Below are 23800 nucleotides of genomic sequence, written 5' to 3'. Positions count from 1 at the left end.
GTAGAAATGTATCCATACTTTTATTCTACAGAAAAATATGTTATACATATTAAAGGGTCCCTATTATCATCCGCTGAGTCTCGTACAAAAAACATAAGTAATGCTAAACTGCCACTGTTGTGCCTATTTATATCATCATAATTTGTCCTCCACCATGCCCCGGTGCTTACATATATCTGTAGCTTTCCTCACCATCTATAACAAGCCAATACAATAGCTCACTTGTACATATTCGTACACCCCAGCCTATATTGCCAACTTGTGGGAGAGTTCAAAGAATGTACGTATCCAGAAATGGGGGAAGCATCGCTTATAAAACTCCAGAAATCTAGTGAAAATTGTTTCATAACATGACCAGTTCAGGAGTCCACCGTGCAGATCACGTGCCATGAACAACATGCTAGACAGTCACTGATGCGAACTTATTCCCAACAGTGTAACTGCTGGATTTGGAATCTCACCAACAATAGCAATCTAGCTACATCAAACAATGGGATTTACAAAGAAGGAGATATATTGGCTGGATTAGAACTTCAACATGCAATATATTGTCTCCCAGATAACTTAAAGGCATGTTTTTAATGGCCTAAAATTAGAGGACATTTCACACTAGACCCACAAATTGAGCGATTGGATAGAGTTATGTTACTTATCAACTTGACATGTGACCTACATTTTTAGTTTTTTTTTTTAATTTTCCAAAAACAGTCCCCATTTATAATATGATGGAGTTCTTCAGATTTATTTGGGTGCTTGAAATTACCATTTCAAATGACAGTTGACTATTTATGACCTTAGCATAGCTTCTCTTACAGAGAGAGCACAAACGTGAATGATTGTGCTTAGCACTACTATCTCAAGACAATATCCTTGTCTTTGGGGAAACTCCTTTGTTTATTTATCGCCACAGAGCCCAAACAAGCTAGGCTCCTCAGTTATTCCTGGCAAGGTTACAAGGACACTTAGTATAATATTTGATCACCTTTTTTCAGAGCAAATTAACTGGGTCGCCTTTTCCTGTTTCTTCTACCCATGGACTGTACTCCAGATCCTTCAACTTTGGCATCAAGTTGTCACAAAAGCTTTATCCAAGCTATCATTCTCACACACTTTTATTGTAACTTACTCCAGCCTGCTTATTGCATCCAGCAGGTGCAGACAGTTTAAAATTCAGCAGCATGATTGATCTTAGGGCCTATGGCACAAGTCCTCATTCTTTCCCACTTTTCTAATCTTCACTGGCTTCCAGTTGCCAATTGTTCATCTTCAAGGCCTTTTGTATATCATTTAGCCCTCCGCAAACCTAACTGTAGTTTTTCCTACCCGCATGATTCATTAAATGCCCACATCTTTATGTGCAGCTTCATTTTTGGGCATGGCTCCGAAGGTTTGGAATTCTCTTCCACTGGAAGTTCATCAAATCTCATCCACAGCTTCCTTCAAAAAAGAAATGAAAACAATCCTAATGCTTAAATTACTGCCTTTAAAGTCCTGGTTCAGCTGCCTCAACACTGCATTCTTTTCTGATGCTATGACTGTCCAGTTCACAGTTGCACTTCTGGGTTTAACAGTGTGCACAGGACACTCCACAACTTTGTATGTTATTTATGGAATGTCACTCTCCCATTGCTTGATCGCTATCTTTTACTTTTGTGTAATCCGGTGTTTAATAGGATTGGCAGGCAACTACTGGCACTGTGTACATTGCCTATTTCTCTCTATTATTGGATCTGTCCGGTCTTGTTCTCAAATGTTCTGAATGAGGTTGTTGTCATGCTCTCGTCTTGAACCTAATGGTAACGTTTATCTTGAACCTATTTGTAATGTTTTCTCTTGTCACACTTTGTTATCCTACCTACCTCAACTGTGAAGAGCTCCGATACCCTCCTGGGTCTTGTTCGCGCTATACAAAACTTTATAAATAAAAATAAAATAAAAAATCATCTAGGAGTCCAAGACATGAAAAAGGCTCACCCGGTTAGCCATTCCTTTACATTTTTTGCTTATAAAGGAATTCTCTACCACTTGTTAGGTATTGACAACAATCTAGGTCCTATTTGGGACACTGTTACCAGGGTTCACCTGCTGGTTGTTGTCACCAGCTGGACGTTCTGGAATGTTGAATGAACGTGCACTGGTGGCTGTTAAGAGAGGATATCATTTTGAGGGGCTCCTGACCAACTCTCCTCTCTAGTGTATTGGAAACATAATAAATACATGAACTTGCAACTACATGTGTGGAGTCATCTCAGAATTGGCGGCGATCGCCAACACATTGGACTAGTCATCTACATTATATTCAAGACGGGGAAGGGAGGCGAGGAAGCTGGGGTTGACAATCTGGGCACCCCAGCACCGCAGACACCATCCACACAATGAACTCCATCCACTCCGGATCTCCGACCGACCCTTGCCCTCACCACGTCTTCAACAAGGCCGACGCTGTCATCGCACCCCACCTGCGGCACATCATCAACACCTCCTTCAACACTGCTACCTTCCCGGAGAGCTGGAAGCACGCCGAACTCAGCGCCCTACTAAAAAAGCAATCAGCCGACCCCACCGACCTCAAGAACTACCGACCCATATCGCTGCTCCCGTTCCCCGCAAAAGTCATCGAGAAGACCGTCAACAAGCAGCTGGCCGCCTTCCTCGAGACTAACGGATCCCTCGACCTCTCGCAGTCCGGCTTCCGGGCCAACCACAGTACCGAGACCGCCCTGATACGCAGCAACCAATGACATCCGAGCCCTGCTCGACAACGGAGAAACAGCGGCCCTCATCCTCCTAGACCTCTCCGCGGCCTTCGACTCGGTCTGCCACCGTAACCTGGTACAGCGCCTCAGCAACGTCGGAATCCAGGAGAAGGCACTGAAGTGGATCACCTCCTTCCTCGCCGCAAGGACACAGAGTCCGCCTCCCCCCGTTCAGATCAGAAGCCACCGAAGTCATCTGCGGCGTCCCTCAAGGCTCCTCGCTCAGCCCAACCCTCTTCAACGTCTACATGAGTCCCCTCGCAGCCATCGCACGCCAGCACAACCTCAACATCATCTCCTACGCCGCCGACACCCAGCTGATCCTTTCCCTCACCACGACCCGGCCACCGCCAGAGCCAACCTACACGAAGGGATGAAAGAGGTAACCAATTGGATGAAGAACAGCCGCCTGAAACTAAACTCGGACAAGACGGAAGTCCTCATCCTGGGATCCTCACCCTCCGCCTGGGACGACTCCTGGTGGCCCCCGCCCTAGGCAGCGCACCCAAACCAACAGACCACGCACGCAACCTGGGCTTCATCCTGGACTCCCCCCTCTCCATGATCAGACAAGTCAACGCCGTCTCCTCGTCGTGCTTCAACATCCTACGCATGCTACGCAAGATCTTCCGGTGGATCCCCACTGAAACCAGGAAGACAGTCACCCAGGCCCTCGTCACCAGCCGACTGGACTACGGCAATTCCCTCTACGCCGGAACCACCGCCAAACTCCAGGAGAGACTCCAGCGGATCCAGAACGCCTCAGTACGACTCATCCTGGACATCCCCCGGCGCAACCACATCTCCGGACACCTGAGAGACCTGCACTGACTCCCGGTCAACAAGAGAATCACCTTCCGTCTCCTCACCCACGCACACAAAGCCCTGCACAACCAGGGCCCAGGATACCACAACAGCCGCCTCAACTTCTACGCTCCCAAACGCCAGCTTCGATCGACCGGCCACGCCCTCGCCGCCGTCCCCCGCATCCGTAAAGCCACCACAGGGGGAAGGTCCTTCTCCTACCTCGCCGCCAAGACCTGGAACTCCCTCCCGACCCACCTCCGCCTGACCCAGGACCACCTCGCCTTCAGGAAGCAGCTCAAGACCTGGCTGTTCGAGCAGTAGCGGACCCCCCTCCCCTAGCGCCTTGAGACCCTCCGGGTGAGTAGTGCGCTATACAAATGCTTTGATTGATTGATTGATTAGCGTGTTGGAGAGAGAATATGCAGCATCTAGTTACCAGCAGAAGAGTGGAAGTGGGGTGATGCTGATCTGTTTATTTTTTACAGTATTCGAACCATAAGTAACAACCCTAGGAAGTAATCATGTTTTAGTAATTTATTGAATGTATGCTCCTTTTGTAAAGTTTGGTAACAACTGATTCTTGCATTGCCTTTTAATGGATTTTAAGGTCGTATGAATTCTTAAATACGTTAAGTATTATTATTGGCTCGCTGTCATTGTATTTTAGTATATAAGTTTCGAGAATTCGTTTTTAAAGATGCGATACATATATTTATGAATTGTAATGGATTATTGTACATTGGTTCTTGGGTATATAAAATAAAAATATAATAAAAATAAATAAAAAAAGGACTAGTCATCGTGCAACCTTGTGCTAGATTCTAATGTGCCACCATCTATCAGACTTCCTTCCAACAAAAGATTTAAGCACAACGGGCAAATACCGTACACTGTGAGACTTTGAGTGAAATATTGTGTGAAGTAAATAACTTTATGTTTGGGGTATGAAGCATTACTTTACTGTGGAAAATCGAAGTGACTGTTGAACCGCTCCAACGGCTTCTCCTTCAACTGTCACCACATTGCAGCATCATTCTGCATTAGTTACGCATTGCCGCCATCTTTAAGTGCCGCTTTGGGTGCACAGACCACAAAAGTATCAATACAGAAATACTACGTAATGTGCATGCCACCATATTGATTTTCACTGTCTCAGTAGACAGTCTATGCTTTCCTACAAGCTTTCCTACCTGCTTTAGGTAAACCGGCACTAAAATGGGAGGAATGGCAAGAATACTTCATTAATTACATATCCACATTTGATGATGAGGATTTTACTGCAGATAAGAAAGTGAAAATTCTATTACATTGTTTAGGCCCAGGTGAGTTAAAAGTGTATAACTTGACAAATAAGAAACAAAGAACGGCTGGCCAAGGAGAGGTTTACACCAATGCCCTGGAGGATCGAAGTAAGTACTACAAGCTTATTGTGTGTGTTGCAGTGGATCGCTACAAATTTTACCACAGAAAAGATGCCAAGGGATGGTTATGTATCTGCATTAAAAACATTGCTCTCACTTGTCGTTTTGGAAACCTGCACGACGATCTTATTAAGAGATGAAATAGTAATGCAAGCATCCAATCCGAGCATCTAAGACAATCTGTGGGCTAAGGGAGAAAGTCATCTGCAAGACGTCATAGATGGTCAAAAGAGCAGAACTGACAGGAAGATGTGCAAAGGCAGCGTTATTGGAAAACAGAGCAAAGATGATGCAGTGGTTCAAATAAGTGGATCTAAAACGGCTGTTTCTTGCAAAAAAAAAAAAAAAAGGTCCAGACAAAGTGGATGCAGGTGGTAAAAACGTCAAAGGGTTTGTGAAGAGAAGATGTTATAGATGTCGAAGTGCAAATCATTTGGAAAATGATCAAAAATGCCAAGCGTCTAAATAGAAGCGTTCCAAATGAGGAACTGTAGGACACTTCCAAAAAGTGTGCCAGAAGAAGTCGGGAAGTATGGTCAAGATAGTGAAACAAGATGATGGATGTCACACTAGCACGTCGGAAGATGATGAGTTGAAAATGTGTGTGCTTAATGTAGAAGATGTCTGAGTGTTGCTAAATGATCATGATGAGAAAGGAAAGAAGAACAAACCCATATGTGAAATGTTAGTTGGTAGGGTAAACATTTCCATTGTTGCGGATTCAGGCTCTCCTCACAAAATTGTTAATAAAGATGTGTGGGAGGAGAAATTAGGCAAGCTTTAGGAAGTGAGATGGATCAGTCTGATAGCTCTATCAAAGCAATCACAGGAGAACTGTGGTATCTTCCGCCTGCATTCCCCCCCCGGCGACTCCGCGTGTGATGGAGCTCTCGCGGTGACATCACTTAGAATGTCACCGCGACCAGTGTTCCAAGGCGAGCGCCGGGGGTATGAAGAACAAGCTGTCTACTACGAGGCTGTGGCTGAGGTCGCAGGGTTGCCACTTATCATAATAAAGTCCAAGAGTTATATTTACATGGCGTATCGTACCTTATTTGGCCATCACCACACTGGCGACGAGGGAAACTAACGCCTGCGACCTCAACACGCTGACATGTACCGGAACTCCAGCTGAGGATAGAAGGAGGAAGAATTCCGCGACCCAGAAGCAGACGAAGCTGTGCAGGAATCGCATATAAAAGAACTGAGCGGAGTCGTGTGGACAAGGAAATAAAGCGTAGCAGCCTTACATCCTGTCAAGTAAGTGCTGGTCGGACGGAAGAAAACTTCCCCGTCAGAAGTGATCTGTGAAGCTAGGTACCGAGACCGGGAGATGTAGAATGAAAATGAGAGGATTATACACTCTCGTGCATGAATGAATAAACCTTTTAAAGAGAATTTGGTGGGGGTGCCTTTGCGATCCCGTGCTGACTGGCTTGAAGAGGTGAAGTCGCAGAAGGAACGGCTGTGTTCTCATCCTTTAAGAGTTGCCTGTTGCCGCCTTTGGGAGAATAGTAACCTCCGTCAGCTGTTTCGTGGGGCGTGATGCTCATTCCCCAGTGACCGCTTTGCTTTGTCTGCCACGGGAGGAAAGAAGTACTATTACTGCACATACTTTGGCGGGCTGTGATCGGAAGCACTTAGAAGTGCGTGTGAGGAGCATTTGAAGGTGCGACAGCGGGACAGAAGAAACCTAACTGCCCGTCCCTCTCCGACCAAGCAGGAAAGGTTGCCGCTTTCAGTCGCGCTGTGGAGATCGCGCGAGTTACTTCAAGCCTGGTGTGTATTCCGACGGACCAGGAGAACGAGCGAGGCCTACTGTTGTAGTGGCTGAATAACATTCCCCTTCTCTCCAGCCGGCCTGTGTCTGCATCTTGAACAAAGTAGAGGCCGGCGCAAAGGGACTTCACCCACGTAGGAGACTGGTGCAGGTTCGTGACAGTCTGTCACAGAAGCGCATCTTACGCATCGTGGCTTTTCGCACTTTGTCACTTCACTCAGAACGTGACTTAAAGGGAACACGCATAGAATAGCCGGAAGGCCTGCAGTGTGGGTTTTGGTTGATTCTGTGTGCGTGACAGTTAAGCGTTTGCCACCACCTCCGACCCTGCAACGGCTGGCGTTTTCATCTTCACGTCTTCATGCATAAGGGTGTATAAGGGAAAAGTAACACTGTGTTTTTATTGTCAGGCGCCCCCCCCCCCCCGACTTCCAAGGGAATCTATTGTTTCCACCCCGCCTAGAATTGTGTACAGGGGAAAGGCTCCTTTAATCCTCACTCCCCGCACAATGTGAATCAAGCCGTTAGCAGTCTGAACTAAGGGGACTGGCCGCATTTACAAGACTAGGAGCCAAATCTGTCGATTTTGTTCTTTGGGTTCCCTACAGTCTGGGGGTGGACTGTGCAATTCATTTATGTGGAATGTTATCCTCTAGTACACAAACCTGAGATCAGCTTTGACAGGCGTACCCACCACTGTCCCCACTAAGGTGTTATATGCTCCCAAAATGCAAAGGTAGAATTGTATGAAAATGTGTTATATGCAATTTTAATTCATTCAGTGTCTGAAAATAGCACCCTGCTCAGAATTTACACTGTTAGTGACATATATACATTGTTTTTTGGGGTTCCCTGGTTGTACATCACACGGTGACTTTGCACTATGCAGAGTGAGACCCCTCCACCCTTTTTCCTGACTAACCCAGGTGATCCCACTATACAATGGAAAAAGTGGAAAAAAGTGTTTTTGAATTACGCCACTGTGTGTGGGCCTAACCTTGGCCTGGAAAGGAAGGTAGCATTGTTAGCGTATTACTTGGGTGCGGAAGGAGAAGAAGTTTTAGACCACCTCCCAGAGTTAGGGACACAAGAAGCAAGTGGTCTCAATGAGTTAGAAGTAAGTTTAAAGAAATTGGACTTACACTATCTCCCCAAGACTAGCACAATTATGGAGAGGTACCACTTTGGGAGGAGGACACAGAAGGAGGGGGAATCTATTGAAGATTTTGTCTCTGAATTGAGGAAACTAGCAGCTACGTGCAAGTTTGGTGGGGCAAGTGAGGAAAGGATCAGGGATCAGTTTGTATTGGCTTGCAGGATGGAGCGTGTGCGAGAAGAGTTGTGGCTGAAGGATGACCCACCTTTGAGGGAGGTTCTCATTATAGCTAAACAGGTTGAGCACATGATACAGTGTGTCAAGGAAATAAAGCAAGACACCGGGGAGAAAAGAAGCAAAGATAAACCCAATGTCAGTGAAGTAGTGACCGAGTGTGAGGCTGTGTCAGTGATCAAAAGGTCAGAAGGTGGCGGGTAGAGAGCAGAGGGTGAGCAAGTTGGGAGGAACATTCAAGGGCACCTGCTACAGGTGTGGCAAGCAGGGGCATCTTGCTAATGACAAAGAGTGTCCCGCCCTCAGGTTTACATGTAATAAGTGCGGCAAGAAAGGTCACTTCAAGCAGTATTGCAAGAATGGGCTAGGACCTGAAAGACAGAGTAGAGACAGGACTAACGAAGTATGTGACAAAATTGTAGTGCAGGTGAAAGAGTTACAGATCCAAAGTCTTGTTGACGCCACATGCGAAGAAATAGGAGCACAAGTCGATGAGAGTCAGGTCAGCAGCCCTAAAGACATAATAAAAGTGGGGAGCACTGAGTTAGATGCTTTGTTTGATTCCTGTTCTAGGATAACCATTCTCAATGCAAAAGAATTCACTTGTGTGTCCAAGGGGAAGATAGTATTGAAAAGTATGGACCTGAGACCTGGGGGGTATGCTGGTCGCCCCATCTCTATGAAAGGTTATTTCCTAGGAAAAATCGAATACAAAAACAGGACAACTGTGTCCAAAGTGTATGTGTCCACTGTCGGGGATAACATCTTGGGGTGGCAAGCTCAGAAGGAGTTAGGGGTCTACCTCAATCCCAATAGTAATCCCCAGATCCTGATACAGGAGATACAGGAGCAAAAGACCAACATAGTGACTGAGTTCAAAGAAGTGTTCAGAGAGGAGCTGGGATGCTTGAAAAACTACTGTCACAAGATAAAACTTAGAGAGAACGCAAAGCCAGTTGTGGCCAAAGTCAGGAAGCTTCCCATAGCCATCCAAGAAGAGGTCAAATCTGAATTAGAGAAATTGTGTAAGGCTGGAGTCATCGAACCAGTTGAGGCGACAGAATGGCTAGCACCCATCGTGGACGCGAAGAAGAAGGATGGGTCGGTTCGGCTCTGCATCGACCTGAGGCCATTGAACAAGGAGGTCGTGGTTGATAGATTCCCCCTGCCCAACATCACTCAAATGATGAGCATGCTTGAGGGGGCCAAGGTGTTTTCCACTCTCGACCTCACCTCGGCCTACTTCCAGATAAAGCTGCACGAAGAGTCACAGGAACTCACAGCATTTGTGACACCTATGGGCGCGTACAAGTTCAAGAGGATGCCCTTCGGGTTAGTCTCGGCGGCCGCCGTATTTCAGAGACTCATGGGGAACATTTTGAAAGGCATCCCAGGTGTCATGTGCTACCAGGACGATGTACTCATCTTTGCAAAGAACCATGAGGAGCATGATGAGAGGCTGAGGCGAGTACTGGGAAGGTTCAGGTCACAAGGTCTAACGGTGAAAAAGGACAAGTGTGTGTTTGGCTGCGCTGAACTGGATTTCTTGGGACACAAGGTGACAGCTGAAGGAATATGTCCCAAAGTTGAACTACAAAACACCATCGTTAATCTAGCGCCTCCGACGAGTAAGGACGAAATCAAGTCGATGATGGGAATGTTGGAGTTCTATGGAAAATTTATAAAGAACCTGGCAGGAAGGACTTACGCCATCAGACTGCTGCTAAAGAAAGAGACAGAGTTCAACTGGAGTCAGGAGTGTCAGAGGGAATTTGAAGACGTAAAAAGGGCACTTGCAGAGGCCCCCAGCCTGAAGTCGTACATACCCAACCGGGCGACTGTGGTCACCACCGACGCAAGCGCTAAGGGACTGGGAGCAGTCCTCACCCAAGTAGGCAAGGACGGAGAGGAAACGATAGCCTTCGCCTCAAGGTCACTCCAGAAGTCCGAAAACAACTACTCGGTGATTGAAAAGGAGGCCCTGGCAGTATCATGGGCATTAGGGAAATTCAGAGACTTCCTGTGGGGCACACAGTTCACTCTTCGTACCGACCACAAGCCACTGATGGAAGTATTCAGCAAAAAAGGCCTGGATGCCATCTCCAGTAGGATCAGGCGGTGGGTGGTCGGACACCAAGAGTACAGCTTCGGTGTCGAGTACGTCCCGGGAGCGCGAAATTTCGCAGCAGACTGTCTGTCAAGACTGGTAAATGAGAATGAAGTGAGGGAGAGCCAAGAGAAGGTGGATGATGAAGCGGATGAACTACAGATGGAGAATGTCTGCGCCATCCAGAGGGCACTAGGAGAGGAAACATGGAAGAATGCATTGAAGGAAGATGAGGTCTTGGAAGAGGTGTGCAAAAGAGTAAAAAACAGGTGGACACACGAAGATAAACAGGAGGGAAATCTGCGACCATACTGGGTTGTCAAGGATGAACTGTCCATAGTAGACGAGTGCCTGTTCAGGGGGACGAGACTAGTGCCACCCACGTCGGTCAGAGACAACCTGGTCGAGATAGCCCACGAAGGACATATGGGCCTCACCAAGACTAAACAGAGACTCAGGGAGAGCTATTGGTGGCCAAGCATGGACCTTGCCACAGAAAGGAAGATTAGAGACTGCATTCCCTGCAGCAACAGTGACAAGGTCTTGAAGCAAATTACACCCCCGATGGTATGCAGGCCGCCACCGTCAGGACCCTGGGAGGAGTTAGCATTGGACATCGTGGGTCCTTTATCTGGAGAGCTGCGCACGCCGTACATCCTAGTACTCATGGATATGCATTCTAGGTGGCCTGAAATAAAGTTAGTAAGTGAAGTCACTACTAAGACAGTCATTGGATTTTTGGAAGAGGTGTTCATCAGGGAAGGGCTACCCAGCAGCATTCTATAATGGGGTGCAGTTGTGTTCTAAGGAAATGGAAGACTCCTTGGAGAGAGGAGCATCAGTCACAAACGTTGCGCTCTGTATCACCCCGAAACGAATGGCATGGTCGAGCGTTTTAACAAAACCCTCAAGGAGAGCATACAGTTGGCCAAGGCCAGTGGCTTAAGCTGGAAAGAAGAAGCATGGAGGCGGGTAGAAGCGTACAGGTTCACACCACACCAAACGACGGGTGTCACGCCATTCGAGTTGCTCCGCGCAAGGATACCCAACACCAAGCTATCCCCGGGGTGGATGGGGTGGCACAAGGGATGGTCAACCCACTCAAAAGAAGTGAAAAGCCAAGAGAGACAAGAGGGAGCAATGGCAAAAAGGAAGGAAAGATACGACCAGTTGAAATCTACACGAGAGGCCGGATTCAAAGTAGGGGACAGCATCAAGATCAGAACCCCAACTGGGAGAGCTAGCTGGTCAGGGTCCAGTAGTCCAACCAAGATCACAAAATTGTTCAAAAACGCTGTGAAGACCCAAGAGGGGAAGATCTGGAATCTGGGGAGAGTAGTGAGGTTTCACCCACCCGGGCAAGACTCAAACAGCGAGGGGGAGAATGATGCGGAGAGGAACAAAAGGCCCAACACTAAGATACTGTTGCCATCCCCCCACCCCAGTGTCAGGCCCAGCAGGAGAGTGACCAGACCCCCAGACACTTTGATCAATATGTCATGATGTAACATTTTGCGGGATTTGTTGTATTGTTATATTTCTTGTGTTCTTTCCGCAGGGGAGGGGGATGTGTGGTATCTTCCGCCTGCATTCCCCCCCGGCGACTCCGCGTGTGATGGAGCTGCTCGCGGTGACATCACTTAGAATGTCACCGCGACCAGTGTTCCAAGGCGAGCGCCGGGGGTATGAAGAACAAGCTGTCTACTAGGAGGCTGTGGCTGAGGTCGCAGGGTTGCCACTTATCATAATAAAGTCCAAGAGTTATATATTTGGCCATCACCACAAGAACCCATAGACATTGTTGGGTATAGGAAATTAAAATTCCAGTTCAAGAGCAGAGAAGCTGAGGGTAAACTGTATGTCTCGGTCATAGGCCATCTGTATTGGGTTGGATGCACTGCGGTAAACTGGATATCACTTTGAACCCCAATAGTACAGAACCTGTACTAATGGTTCAGTCTGAGGAAGAATTTTAAAAATCTGTATTAAACGAATTTCCTATGGCATTTACAGTGAATATAGAGAAACTGAAAGGTTTCAGTCATAGGATGTATGTGTATGAAGATGCCAAACCCCATCTACATAAAGTTAGGAACACCCCATTTTCTTTGAAAAAGGGGGTCAGAATGCAGCTGGAAAATTAACAAAGGGAAGAAATCATAGACCAGGTGGAGTCCGCGGAGTGAGTGGCACCCCTGGTAGTGGCCAAGAGGGCCAATGGCAAGTTAAGGCTATTCATAGATCTTCGCCATCTTAATAGAAATATTCTTACCCATCAATTTCCTTTACCATGCATCAATAAAATGCTAGCTCTCACAAAGGGAATTAATTGGTTTTCTACTATTGACCTTGAATCTGCTTATCATCAGGTTTCTTTATATCCAGAGAGCAAAAATCTCACCAAATTTATTACACTCCTTGGGTGCTACAGGTTTAAAAGGGTGCCCATTGGGTTGGCCTCTGCAGTGGCTATGGTTCAGAGGCTGATGCATGCGATTTTTAAAGATATTGAGAACCTGTTGATTTACCAGAATGATATCCTAGTAATGGGTAAAACTGAAGAAGAACATAAGTTTTTCAAGTTTTCAGTATCCTAGAGAACAGATGTCTAATTGCAGAACACAGTTAATGCAAGTTTGCATGCAAGGAAGTCACGTATTTAGGACATCTTGTTACAGGTGATGGTATTAACCCTAGGAAAGAATAGTTGACTGCTATCAAGAATGCACCACTGCAAACAAAACAAGTATGAGATATGTGCATTCTTAGGTCTTGTGGAATTTTATTCCAAATTTGTTATAGACTTTTCCACTAAAACGTATGAAACGAGACAACTTCTTAAATTACGAAATACGTTTGAATGGTCAAGTAAATGTCGGGAAGCATTTCTATCTCTTTAGGAAGACATTTGCAGGGCAAATCCATTGCAAGGTTATGACCCCGAACTACATAGTATAGTCACCACTGATGCCAGTGGTAGAGGTATAAATCCAGTACTCACCCAAAAGAATAATTCTGGCAAGGAAGGCTCAATTGAGTTTGCGTACAATTCTTTGACCACTATGGGGGTAGAGTATTCAGTTATTGAGCTGGAAGCACTTGCATGTGTTTGGGGTTTAGAACACTTCAGACAGTACATCTGTGGAAATCAAATTATGTTGAGTGGTGACCACAAACCCCTGACAAAAGTCCTAACCATCAAAGGACTTTATGCAGCTTCTCCTAGATTAGCCTGCATTTCAACCTGGATTCTCGATTACAATTACAATGTACAACCTGTACCTAATGCAAAGAATGTGGTGGAGTATTTTCTGAGTCGCATGCCATTACTATTGAGTGAGGTGTTGGAGGACATGGTAGAAGACTTTTGTGTGGCAAATATCTCAGGGGAATTTCAAGGCGTATCAAGTGATGAATGGATGATTTAACGGGATGCGTTACTTGCAAATGTTTACAGCATGATGTCAGGGGGATAGCCAGCAAAGAAGATAATTCCGAAAGAATTGCTGCCCTTTTGGGAGGTGAGAAATTAATTCTTTTGAAGGAGGCTTAATATTAAGAACTGGATAAGTCATTTCTCCTGATAAATTGAGAACCAAGATTCTAGAAATATGTCAAGAAAATTTAGGAATTGACAAGACGAACAGCAGAGTGTAAAATGGATACTGGTGGCCAGGAGTTGATAGGGAAATAGAAAGGAAGGTCAGAGTATGCATACAATGTGAAAATTCTGACAAAACGCAACTTACACTCAGACCACATCTACACCTCATTGCTTGTCAGAGTATGCCTTGGGAAAATGTTGGTGTAGATATATTGAGGCCTATTAGTAAACGAGATTAACAGGTATGCGATTGTTTTAACTGATCACTTTTCCAAGTGGCCAGAAACAGAAGTAGTGCACAAAGCGGACACTTGTAGCATCATAAAATATTTTGACAAACTTTTTATGAGCGAAAGGTAGCCCAAGAGTATTTCGAGTGATGATGGGCCTCAATGTACATCCAAGTGTTTCAAAGCATACCTAAGAAGAAATGGTATTGTACACAAGACTACGTCTGTGTATCGTCCAGCTGGGAACGGAACAGTTGAGCAGTTCAACCGTATGATCAAGGGAATCATTCAATTAGCTAGTAATAACAGGGGGAGAGAATTACTAAACTGTGTGGGCTTACAGAATCATTCCATGCGATTGAATTGGTTTAAGTCCCTTTGATCTTGTGAGGGGCAGAACCCCGATCTCTAAGGATAACATTAGTTGGTTGGAAGCAGCCAGAAGGTTGTATTAGTCAAGTGAAGTGATTAGAAGAAAATTTAGGGAAAGCACATGGTGTGTAAAAAACATCGACTTTAGGCTTAACAGCAAGGTTGTACAAATAAACATTAGGGATTTAGCACAAGTAAAAAGAAGTGGGCACATTAGAAATAATCAAAGCAAGTTCTCACAACCCCCTACAGTTGAGAAAATGTATTGCAAATCAGTATTAAAGAGTAATAGAAAGGTATGGCATTTGTCTTTTATCTCAGTGTGCAAGCAAATAGATATAAATGCCATTTTTCAGGTAAAGAGGATGGAAGGTGGTTTAAGACGGAATTGTGAAGGGTGGTTAGAGAATGATTATGATCTGCTCAACAACCTGGGTCATCAGACACAGGAGGAACCGGACAGAGGAGAAATCACTACTGCAAACCACGGAAATACCACTTATAGCTGTAAAATGAGCAGAGTGGGTTATCCTGTAGTCAAACAAAAAAATTACAAGATCATATTTGTGAGTAGCACTATAGCTGGAAGGTTATCTATTTGTAAGGTATGATGCAACTGAATTGAATCCATATTTTGTTACAGGACTGCTTAGTGTATATATATATATATATATATACACACACACATACATATATACATATATATATATATATATATACGCACATATATAAGTTAGTTTGTCCGTGGAGCTGGTGCGTGCTTTTAGTTTATAAAGGGGGAAGATGTGTTAGGTATTGAATCAACCCAAGTCCTATTTGGGACACCCTACCCAGTGTTCACCCAGTTGGTCATTGTCACCAGCTGGACGTTCTGGAATGATGACAGAATGTGCACTAGTGGCTGTTCAGAGATGATATCGATTTGAGGTGCTCCTGACCGACCCTTTCTGGTGTGTTGGAAACACAATAAACGAATGAACTTGCAAATACATGTGTGGAGTCATCTTTACACCACTGTTTCTTAAATGTATGACCAATCATCTTACTTTCAGTTAAATACTCAACTCAAACTTTTATTTTCTGCTCACTAGCTTCTATAGGTCCTTTGATTTGTCAGCCTTTCAGGGCATCAAGACACCTTGTTAGACTAACAGGGTTTTTCATTCATTCAGTCACAGATCTTAAGTGGCTTAATTTGCATGAGCCCTACAACCTTTCAGAAGTAAATAACTCATGTGACAATGCCTGTCGGCCTCTCAACGCATTAATGGCTGTAGATTCACCAGGACTGCAAATGATACTGTTGTCAATGGACATACTCTATGTAGGCTCTGATGCTACAAGAAACAGTGACATTGATATTTCAGGGTGAACAGCCATTGCGCATGGCCTTTTACATGACTTTGAGGTACGCCTAGTGGAGTTCTAGGATATTGTTCTGCATGGAGTACACTATCTGTGTCCCTTTTAAAGTATGCCTGTGGTAGCGTGGAAGGCACATCTGATGTAGCATGCCTTGGAACTTGCACTGACCTCTTCTCCAGAATTTCTTGCAGCAACAGCTTCTTATTTTAATGTGTCTACAAAGGTGGCAGGGTTACTTTCATCATGCAAGGAGTGCTTTATGTAGTAGTTTGATATTCTTACCCTTTCCTCCCAACTACTCTTTTTAGAGTAACAAGGCAAATAGGAACTGGTGTGATAGATTTCTCTCTCAGCATTACAATGTTTGAAGACATGTTGCTCAACACTGAATTTTTTGAAAATAAGTGTCATGAGAGTATTATTACTGACGTCATGTACTGTGACATCTATTTTCACAACGAGGTAAAAAAATTCACCTTTGGTATCACCTGCCTCGACGCTGTCATAGACAGTGAGTATGGTAACAGATCTTTCAATGTTGTGCAACAGCTGAGCCTTCATTTCTCTTTCATATCTTGCAGTGGTGGTTCTATATTGCTCAAAACAAAAGCTGAGGCAGAGGCATATTGTAAGGGGGTACCCCTGGTGCCCCCAGGTAAGACTGTAACCTGTGACCCCTCCCTCTTGTTTTAACAGCCCCCACCGCTTCCCTCATGGAACAGGTACGAGGAACGTTACAGCTGTGACGAGGAGGATACAGACATCGGCCCCTTTAACTGGGACGGCAGGATTGCGGAGGCGGGGTCCGACTCCGCCTTAAAGGACGAAGGAGAGCAGGTACAGGTGTGTCTATACGCCGGAGGAGCGGTCAGCAGAGGGAGAGGTGCGGCGTGGAGCAAGAGGGAAGACAGCGACGAAACGTGGGAAGAGGACGAGGTGCTGGAGACTTCGCTATCGGAAGAAGAGAGGCGAGACGCATCGAGCACGGAGGAGGAGCGGAGAGAAGTACGGAGAATCCGAGAAGAGCGGCGAGAGTTGTCGGCATCCGGAGAGGAGAGGCGAGAACCCTCGGTAGCAGTGAAGGCGCAAACATCCGAAGCCAATCTCGGGGAGGAGGAGGAGGATCGAGAGAGAGCAGAGGCGGAGGTCGGACGGAGAGCTGGCGATACACAGAAGCCAGGAGGCCACCGATCCCACGAGCCGCCCAGCCGCTCCCCTGGAGGGGTGTGGCTCACAGAGGTGCGTGCACGTATAGCGGGTTGGGTGGGGAGGAAAGTAAAGCGCAAAAGCCATCCCTGAACCCCTTTTTGTTAAAGATCACGGAGTTCACATCCCTCACCCTCCCTAGCGTGATTCGAGCACTGGGTTGTCCTCACTTCCCCCCCCTGATTTGCACTAGTATAGAAAGTAGCTATCCTGATACATACCTCTCTTGTTTTCCATACCGGCGGTGCAGAGGGCAAGACGGAGCCAGAAGGCGTACCGAGAAGACGGACTCTAACAAGAAGACGGGAAGAAGGGGTAATCACCAAGAGCCGCCGAGAAAGAAGCCGTTCCCCCAGGAGAGCAGTACCACGAAAAACCTGTACAGACTTTCTTTTGCAACAAATAAAACCTAGCGGTGTAACAAAAACACGTATCCTGCCTATCCCTGTCCCGCCGGTTACACATATACTCCCTCAAGCCTTTATTTCTGCCGGATGGCCATAGCAGAAACGTCTTAAGGGAGTCCTGGAATGTTCTTTTGCACTCTTGCCTACATTTACCTTCCTCACTAGTACATTTTCTGTCAAATAGTGCTTGATCTACGGAGTGAAGATACACCAAACAAGCATACCACGGCCATGAGGTCTTTTTCAGACATCTTCATGCTGCACAAATGGCATTTCGTAAATAGTGAAGGCATTTATGACAGGAAGAATGCAGGATACTTCCGAATTTAAAAAAGTACAATAGTGGAAAACCAAACCAGCATTTCAAAATGTAGACTGGTGCTGCTTGACAGTTCTGCATTCTGTCCATCAACTGTTGTTTTTGCAATTGTAACCCCGAGTGGGACGAGTATGCTCAGTCGTGAGTCCAGTGCTCTCCATGCCACTGGAATCAAGCTATCCTTGCTGATGAGGGCTGAAAGCCCGAAACCGGTCCTAGGATGCTTGTTTTCAGTCCAGGGAGGACCAGGCTTGGCAGTTCAGGCTGGACTGTTCCAATGGGGCACAGGGTCAAGACTGATTTGCATATGGCTGGGTTCAAATTGGAATAGCATGGTGAGCAAAAAAAAAAAAAAAAAAAAAAAAAAATCGATGGATTTAGGCCCAGATCTGTGTACTGGGGTGAATGTATGACAGTGTTCTGCATTCTGTCCATCAACTGTTGTTTTCAAATTTGTCACCCCGAGTGGGACGGGTATGCTCAGACGTGATCCTGTGCTCTCCATGCCACTGGAATCAAGCTATGCTGGCTGATGAGGGCTGAAAGCCCGAAACCGGTCCTAGGATGCTTGTTTCCAGTCCAGGGAGGACCTGGCTTGTCAGTTCGGGCTGGACTGTTCCCATGGGGCACAGGGTCAAGACTGATTTGCATATGGCTGGGTTCAAACTGGAATGGCCTGGTGAGCAAAAAAACGATGGATTTAGGCCCAGATCTGGGTACTGGGGTGAATGTATGACATTGTTCTGCATTCTGTCCATCAACTGTTGTTTTTGCGCTTGACAGTGGGGCTTCTCAGCTAAGGCGGCGGAGCATCGCCCCACTGCTGCAAAGCAGTGAAAGAAAGAAGACATACAATGATAATAACTCAGGGTTTTCATGCATTTGTTCCTGATGCACAGTTTGAGGAGCAGGCTGGGCTGCTGTGCTCAGAGAGCAGGGCAGGAGTGGTTTGTTCACTCCGAGTGGACATGACTTTTTGGCCAGCCCTCTTTGGCCAGTCAATGAGTCGTGCACACTTTGCTTGTTCTCCATGCAGGCTGCATTACAGCCTGTGTGGAGAACATGCCCAGGCCGCAATTCCGTGGCTGAGCGCCACACCATGGTGCTCAGACCAATCACAACGCCGCACTGCAGCGTTGTGATTGGCTTAGGGGAGGAAGCTTGACTGCTTCCTGTTCTGGCAACAGGGAGGAGAGACTGCAAAGATGTGGGGAGCGCCGAAAGCAGCAAGAAGGTAAGTGGTTTTTTTTTTGGTTTTTTACTTTCCCACCCCTCCCCGCATCGCCTCTCCCGATCCGTGCCGGCCGCTAATGCTGCTTGAAAGAAATTATGACAGGAAAATCCAAAGTAACACGGGTCGAGCCCAGTGGTATGGGATCCTCACATTGGAAAGTGAAAAGAAAAACTAAGTGACCCAAGCTATGCCCTTTGAGACCTGGGCCAGGATGCAGTCTTAAAGGCACTGTGTGCTCTCAGTGTAAGACTTTAGTGGACAGTTGTTTTTTTATTAGCCTCTTTTTCACTATGCTCTTCTCTTGTAACAGTGTTTTGGGAACCAACAATGAGACAGATGTCCAGTGTTCATTAAATTGTTGAAGGTTTCTATGTTGGAGAAAACTTTTCTTCTGGCTAGACCTCTGTATGGAAGGGGCAGCCATATGTTTGCAGAATTCGTAAACAAAGACTTTATGCATATATTGTTGAAGCAAACAAATGAAGAACAAGCATTATGCCTGATTTTCAACCTTGCAAACGGCCTCATTATTAAAAGAGCAGCAATGTGTAAGCTCATTTCCATCCAGAAAATGCACGCAAATGTATTCCTGCAAAAATGTGTAGTCCTGCATTTCTTTCTGTCACATAACCAAAAGGAGGAATGTTATGAAGGCTCCCTAGCCATCCAACTTACATTTCAAGGCAAGGAAGCCTTCAATATAGCTCTGATTCATCTTTCTATGTGAAATGATAAATCCAAATGTCACTTTGCCAAGTAATGGCTGTGATATATATTTTAAGCAAATGCATACAAGCACAGGCATACACACATCTGCATTTGTATATGCATGAATTTGCAAACTACATTACAACCAGATGTAATGACTTTGCCAATGCTTATTTATGTATTTCATTTCTCGTGTTTATATTTAATTATTTTAAGCGGAAATAAAATGCTAATTATTTCTTTCACATACTTATCAAGGTCATGGACAAAAAGGATGGGTAATGACCGCAGCTACTAAGAAATTAGGTTGGCATTATACTGCTGCTAATTTGCTTTTAGTTTGATCATTTGTTGCTGTACAGTCAAAACAATTCACAGTAGTCTGAAAACATTTAGGACGAAACGCTGAAAAAGCACAGAGCTGGATGCCCGTTTCCATGATATTTCTGCTCTAAAGTTAGAAATGTGAAGATGGTGTCTAAATAGAAGGAAGTTTTGCATAACTGTAATACTAGGATTCCAGATAAGATATCCTCATCAAATTTGTAATCTACCCTTCTCTCTCCCCTAAACATATGTCTTACATTCGAATATATTAAAAATATAAGTAAAGTGGTGCAGAACTCTCAGAAACAAAGTAGGCAATCCTAACCATAAAAGCACTTTAAAAGAGCAGACATGCATTTATCTTAATGCTATAGTTTCACATTGTTTGTTCTTTTATAGTTAAAATGTAAAAGTATGGCGAAAAAAGAATAATTTTTTTTTTTTTTAAAGAGTGTTTCTGAGAAGTAGCCTGGCAGTCAATAATTATTCTAACGTTGCCAATCTCAATGGGTCACTTTGTGAGAAATTTAAAATGGCAAGGTAAACAACTGTAACGCGTATCAAGAAGTAGGGAAAGCAGAAAAAGAAAACAAGGGGGCAGATTCACAAGCCCCTTGCGCCTCTTTTACGCTGCCGTTGCGTCACTTTTGTGACGCAGCAGCAGCGCAAAAGATGCGCCATGGTGCGGGATATTTACAACATGATGCATCTGGGAGATGCGTCACGTTGTAAAGCCCTGCGTCAGAAGGAGGCGTTCTGGCGCAGGGGGGGGGGCGTTCCGGCGCAGGAACGCCTCCTAAAAGTGGCTGAGTGAAATCTACAAGATTTCACTCAGTCACTTTGGGGCCCATGCTGCGTCAAAACCCTGCGCCTGCTTGTAGCAGGCGTAAGGATTGACGCAGCATTGTAAGAATAAGCCCCCCTAGAGCATTGCTGGAGCTGCGTCGTGCTTGCGACGCAACTCCAGCAATGCGTCACTTTTACGGCACAGATGCGTGACGCATCTGTGCCGTTTTTGCCCCATGGTGCGCCGCATTGTAAATGCGGCGCAACCATGGTGGCGGAGGCAAGGCGCACAATAAGTGGCGCAACCCTGCTAATATGCAGGGATGCGCCACTTATTGTAAATCTGCCCCTATGAGTTTTCATGTAATCTCCAGAAAAATTAAACATTGAACTGGGCTACTCAATTGAGGAGCCTAGAGCAAGAATAGGAGGTAGGTTAGAGGACAACGAGGTCACATGATTCTAAAAGAAAAAACTGTCAAATTGTTTTAACATGGCCATGCAGTCGGGGGTAAGGTTCTAGAGGAGGACTCAATTAGACAGAATAAAAGGAAAAGCAATTACACCTACTGCTTACATGAGTCTCTTGAACTCCAGTTATTTTCAGGGTAAGCATTTAACACATAATTGGAGGTATTCCCCAAATGTTTAAAAGAACATACATTTAAAATAGTCCAGTGAAAAATAAGTGGCAACATATTTACAGGTTTTACAGTGACATTTAAATCTAGGCAAACTAACCCCTAAGCATATTACCTATGTGAAGCCAATAACTGGACAATAAAATTAAACTCTGAAAACTGAGTGCCGTATAGAGCCACCCAAATAAAAAATAAGGAGCACAAAATGGTGTCTAAGTTATACACAAACCTGGACTCTCGACCCTTTTGTAATGGTATGGATTAATACACACGTCCTTCTGCTTTGATCCAAAGGGATATTCACAAAACTCCAATGGCTTGAGTTCGTGATGACTTTGCAAGTCCGGCCAACGCCAAACACGGCAGTAAATAACATGTGGTAAGCCTTTTCTGTGAGACACTTGAAGTCGACCATCTAAGGAACGAGGAATTGTAACACATTTGCTTGGCTGTCCAGGACAGCTCAAAGCCTTCTCCAAGTCTTCCATGGCGCCCTTCTTTTTTTTCAACTTTTTAACTAAAGCATCAACAGCCCTTTCTGCCCATTTCTCTTCTTCGTCACCTTGCTTCCATCCCAGCAAACGTTTCACAGCTGGGCTAGTAAATGAAAACAAGCTTGCCATTGACGTCATTAGACAAGAATATCCACAAAATCTTCCTTAAAATTAAAACAGAAGTGCCAGAAAGGTTTGCAGCTGTTAAACAATGAGTAAGCAGTATTTCCCAAGACACTCCAATTAACTTAAAACGTGTGACGTAATTTTCATTAAACTGTTTTGTCTACAAGAGACAGAGAAGCGTAATTCAACTGCATCAGAATGTTCTCCTGCAAAAAATAGGAAATTACATAAGTTAGTAATGTTAATGCAGAGGTGCTCAGGACGAGATGTGAATTTAAGAATCCTTCTCAACAAAATTCAACTAGCACTAACGTATATAGAAGTTTTAAAATCAATACACCCTTTCGAAATTATGAAGGATTTAACTAAACACCATAATCAAATAGAGGGTTATTGCAAAAGCAGTTTTAATCACAACTACCTTAAATTCCATAATTTGATAAGGATATCAACGTTATAAATTATTTGCAAGACAACATTTTAGATTAAGAAATGCTATTAATAAACATCACATTTTTGGAAATAATCTTTAAAAATGTTAAATACTGCATGCAACACAAAATACTTATTTGCATCTCAACTTCTCGTATCTTTCATTTAATTCAACTTTACCGTCACCCCCGCCCCCCCCAAAATAGATTTATAGCAAATAACAAAAAAATGTTCCTGATCAACAATAATTACAACAGACTTTTATGGCAGTTTTCTGTTTCATTTTTACTGCAACAATAGTTTGTCTGGTTAGAGTATGCATTCGCTTAAGTTCCGTGCATAAAGCACTTCAATGTACTGTAGGCTATGGGTATACAGAAAGCGTGGCACTGCTGAGAAAGGCTTGCATATATAAACTAGAGTGAGAAGCAACGATAGGACAACGGGCTAGGAGCAAAATGGCAGGAGCATAATTACTTTGATTGCCGCAGGAGTAAATACCCCGAGCAAGAAAGAGCTCGAAACCAGTATTTGCACTGGATCGTCGTGAGGGAGGGATTGTATAAAACACATGGGATAGAAGATTGCGTTTATAGTCCCAAAGTCTTTTCTGGATATTTGTAAAAGAACACTGAGTTACTTTACTTCTTGTCTCCCGGCGTTACTCGACAACTCCCCAGTACTAAACAGGCTGTAGGTGGGGGCGCAGGGCAGAAGTTGACGTATCTTCCCCGCCGTCTCGCCGCTGGCTTGAGGGAGGTGCTGATTGGATGGCGTAGGGAAGTTTACATCACGGACGTTACGTCGTCGCTGCACTGATTGGCTGGTGAGTGATTCAATCACGTCCGATGCGGCAATGTCTGTCACCCCAGGAGGCGTCCGGTCCGGTCCGGTCTGGACAGTCCTGTCGTAGTACTGTTTAGAGTAGGCGGCGTCCCAAGGCGAGTGGAGAGTCTTCCGTTTGTCTACCCTCCATCGGAGCCGTCTTTACTTTACACTATTCGTGGTCTTTCTCTGGCCATATCGTCTATCGGATTAGGTGTCGAATGTGCGGAGCCTGTTTCAGCGTCTGATCTCCCTCCGCCCATCGACCTTTTGGAAAAAAAAAATATACGTGATTTATGTCGCTGTGTCCCCCCGGGACCCTTAACCGAACACGTAATAATTTTTAGGGGTGGGGGCGGGCACGCGGGCGGAAGAGGGGCTGGTGCGAGGTCTAAGACTACCAAATACTCGTTCCACTTGAAAAATTAGAGCAATTCCGCCTCATGAAAATCATCTTTCACGTATTCCATTCAGATCTGCCAAGTATTCAGATTGCAAATGTATCGTTTGCTAACTCTTGTAT

General features: G+C 45.1%; 1 protein-coding gene across 2 annotated transcripts in view; it reads right to left on the bottom strand.

Annotated features, from left to right (window-relative positions):
* SMAD5 (SMAD family member 5) overlaps window positions 1–23227 on the bottom strand; it is a 100118-nt gene extending 76891 nt beyond the window's left edge. The window contains exons 1-2 of one of the 2 annotated variants that reach the window (XM_086931519.1): window positions 23098–23227; window positions 21630–22226 (exon numbers count right to left, since the gene is read on the bottom strand). In XM_086931519.1, the coding sequence (XP_086787645.1) occupies window positions 21630–22032 (403 nt within the window). In that variant the 5' untranslated portion in view covers window positions 22033–22226; window positions 23098–23227. Of the gene's footprint in view, window positions 1–21629; window positions 22227–22929 lie in introns of both variants that reach the window. The other variant, XM_086931520.1, reaches the window with a different exon arrangement.
* Between the last annotated feature and the right edge of the window lie 573 nt (window positions 23228–23800).

The sequence above is a fragment of the Lissotriton vulgaris genome, chromosome 7 (genome assembly GCF_964263255.1).
Source record: "Lissotriton vulgaris chromosome 7, aLisVul1.2, whole genome shotgun sequence".
Classification (NCBI taxonomy): Eukaryota; Metazoa; Chordata; class Amphibia; order Caudata; family Salamandridae; genus Lissotriton; species Lissotriton vulgaris.
Note: the sequence above shows the minus strand (reverse complement) of the source record. Positions and strands in the feature narration are given on the sequence as shown.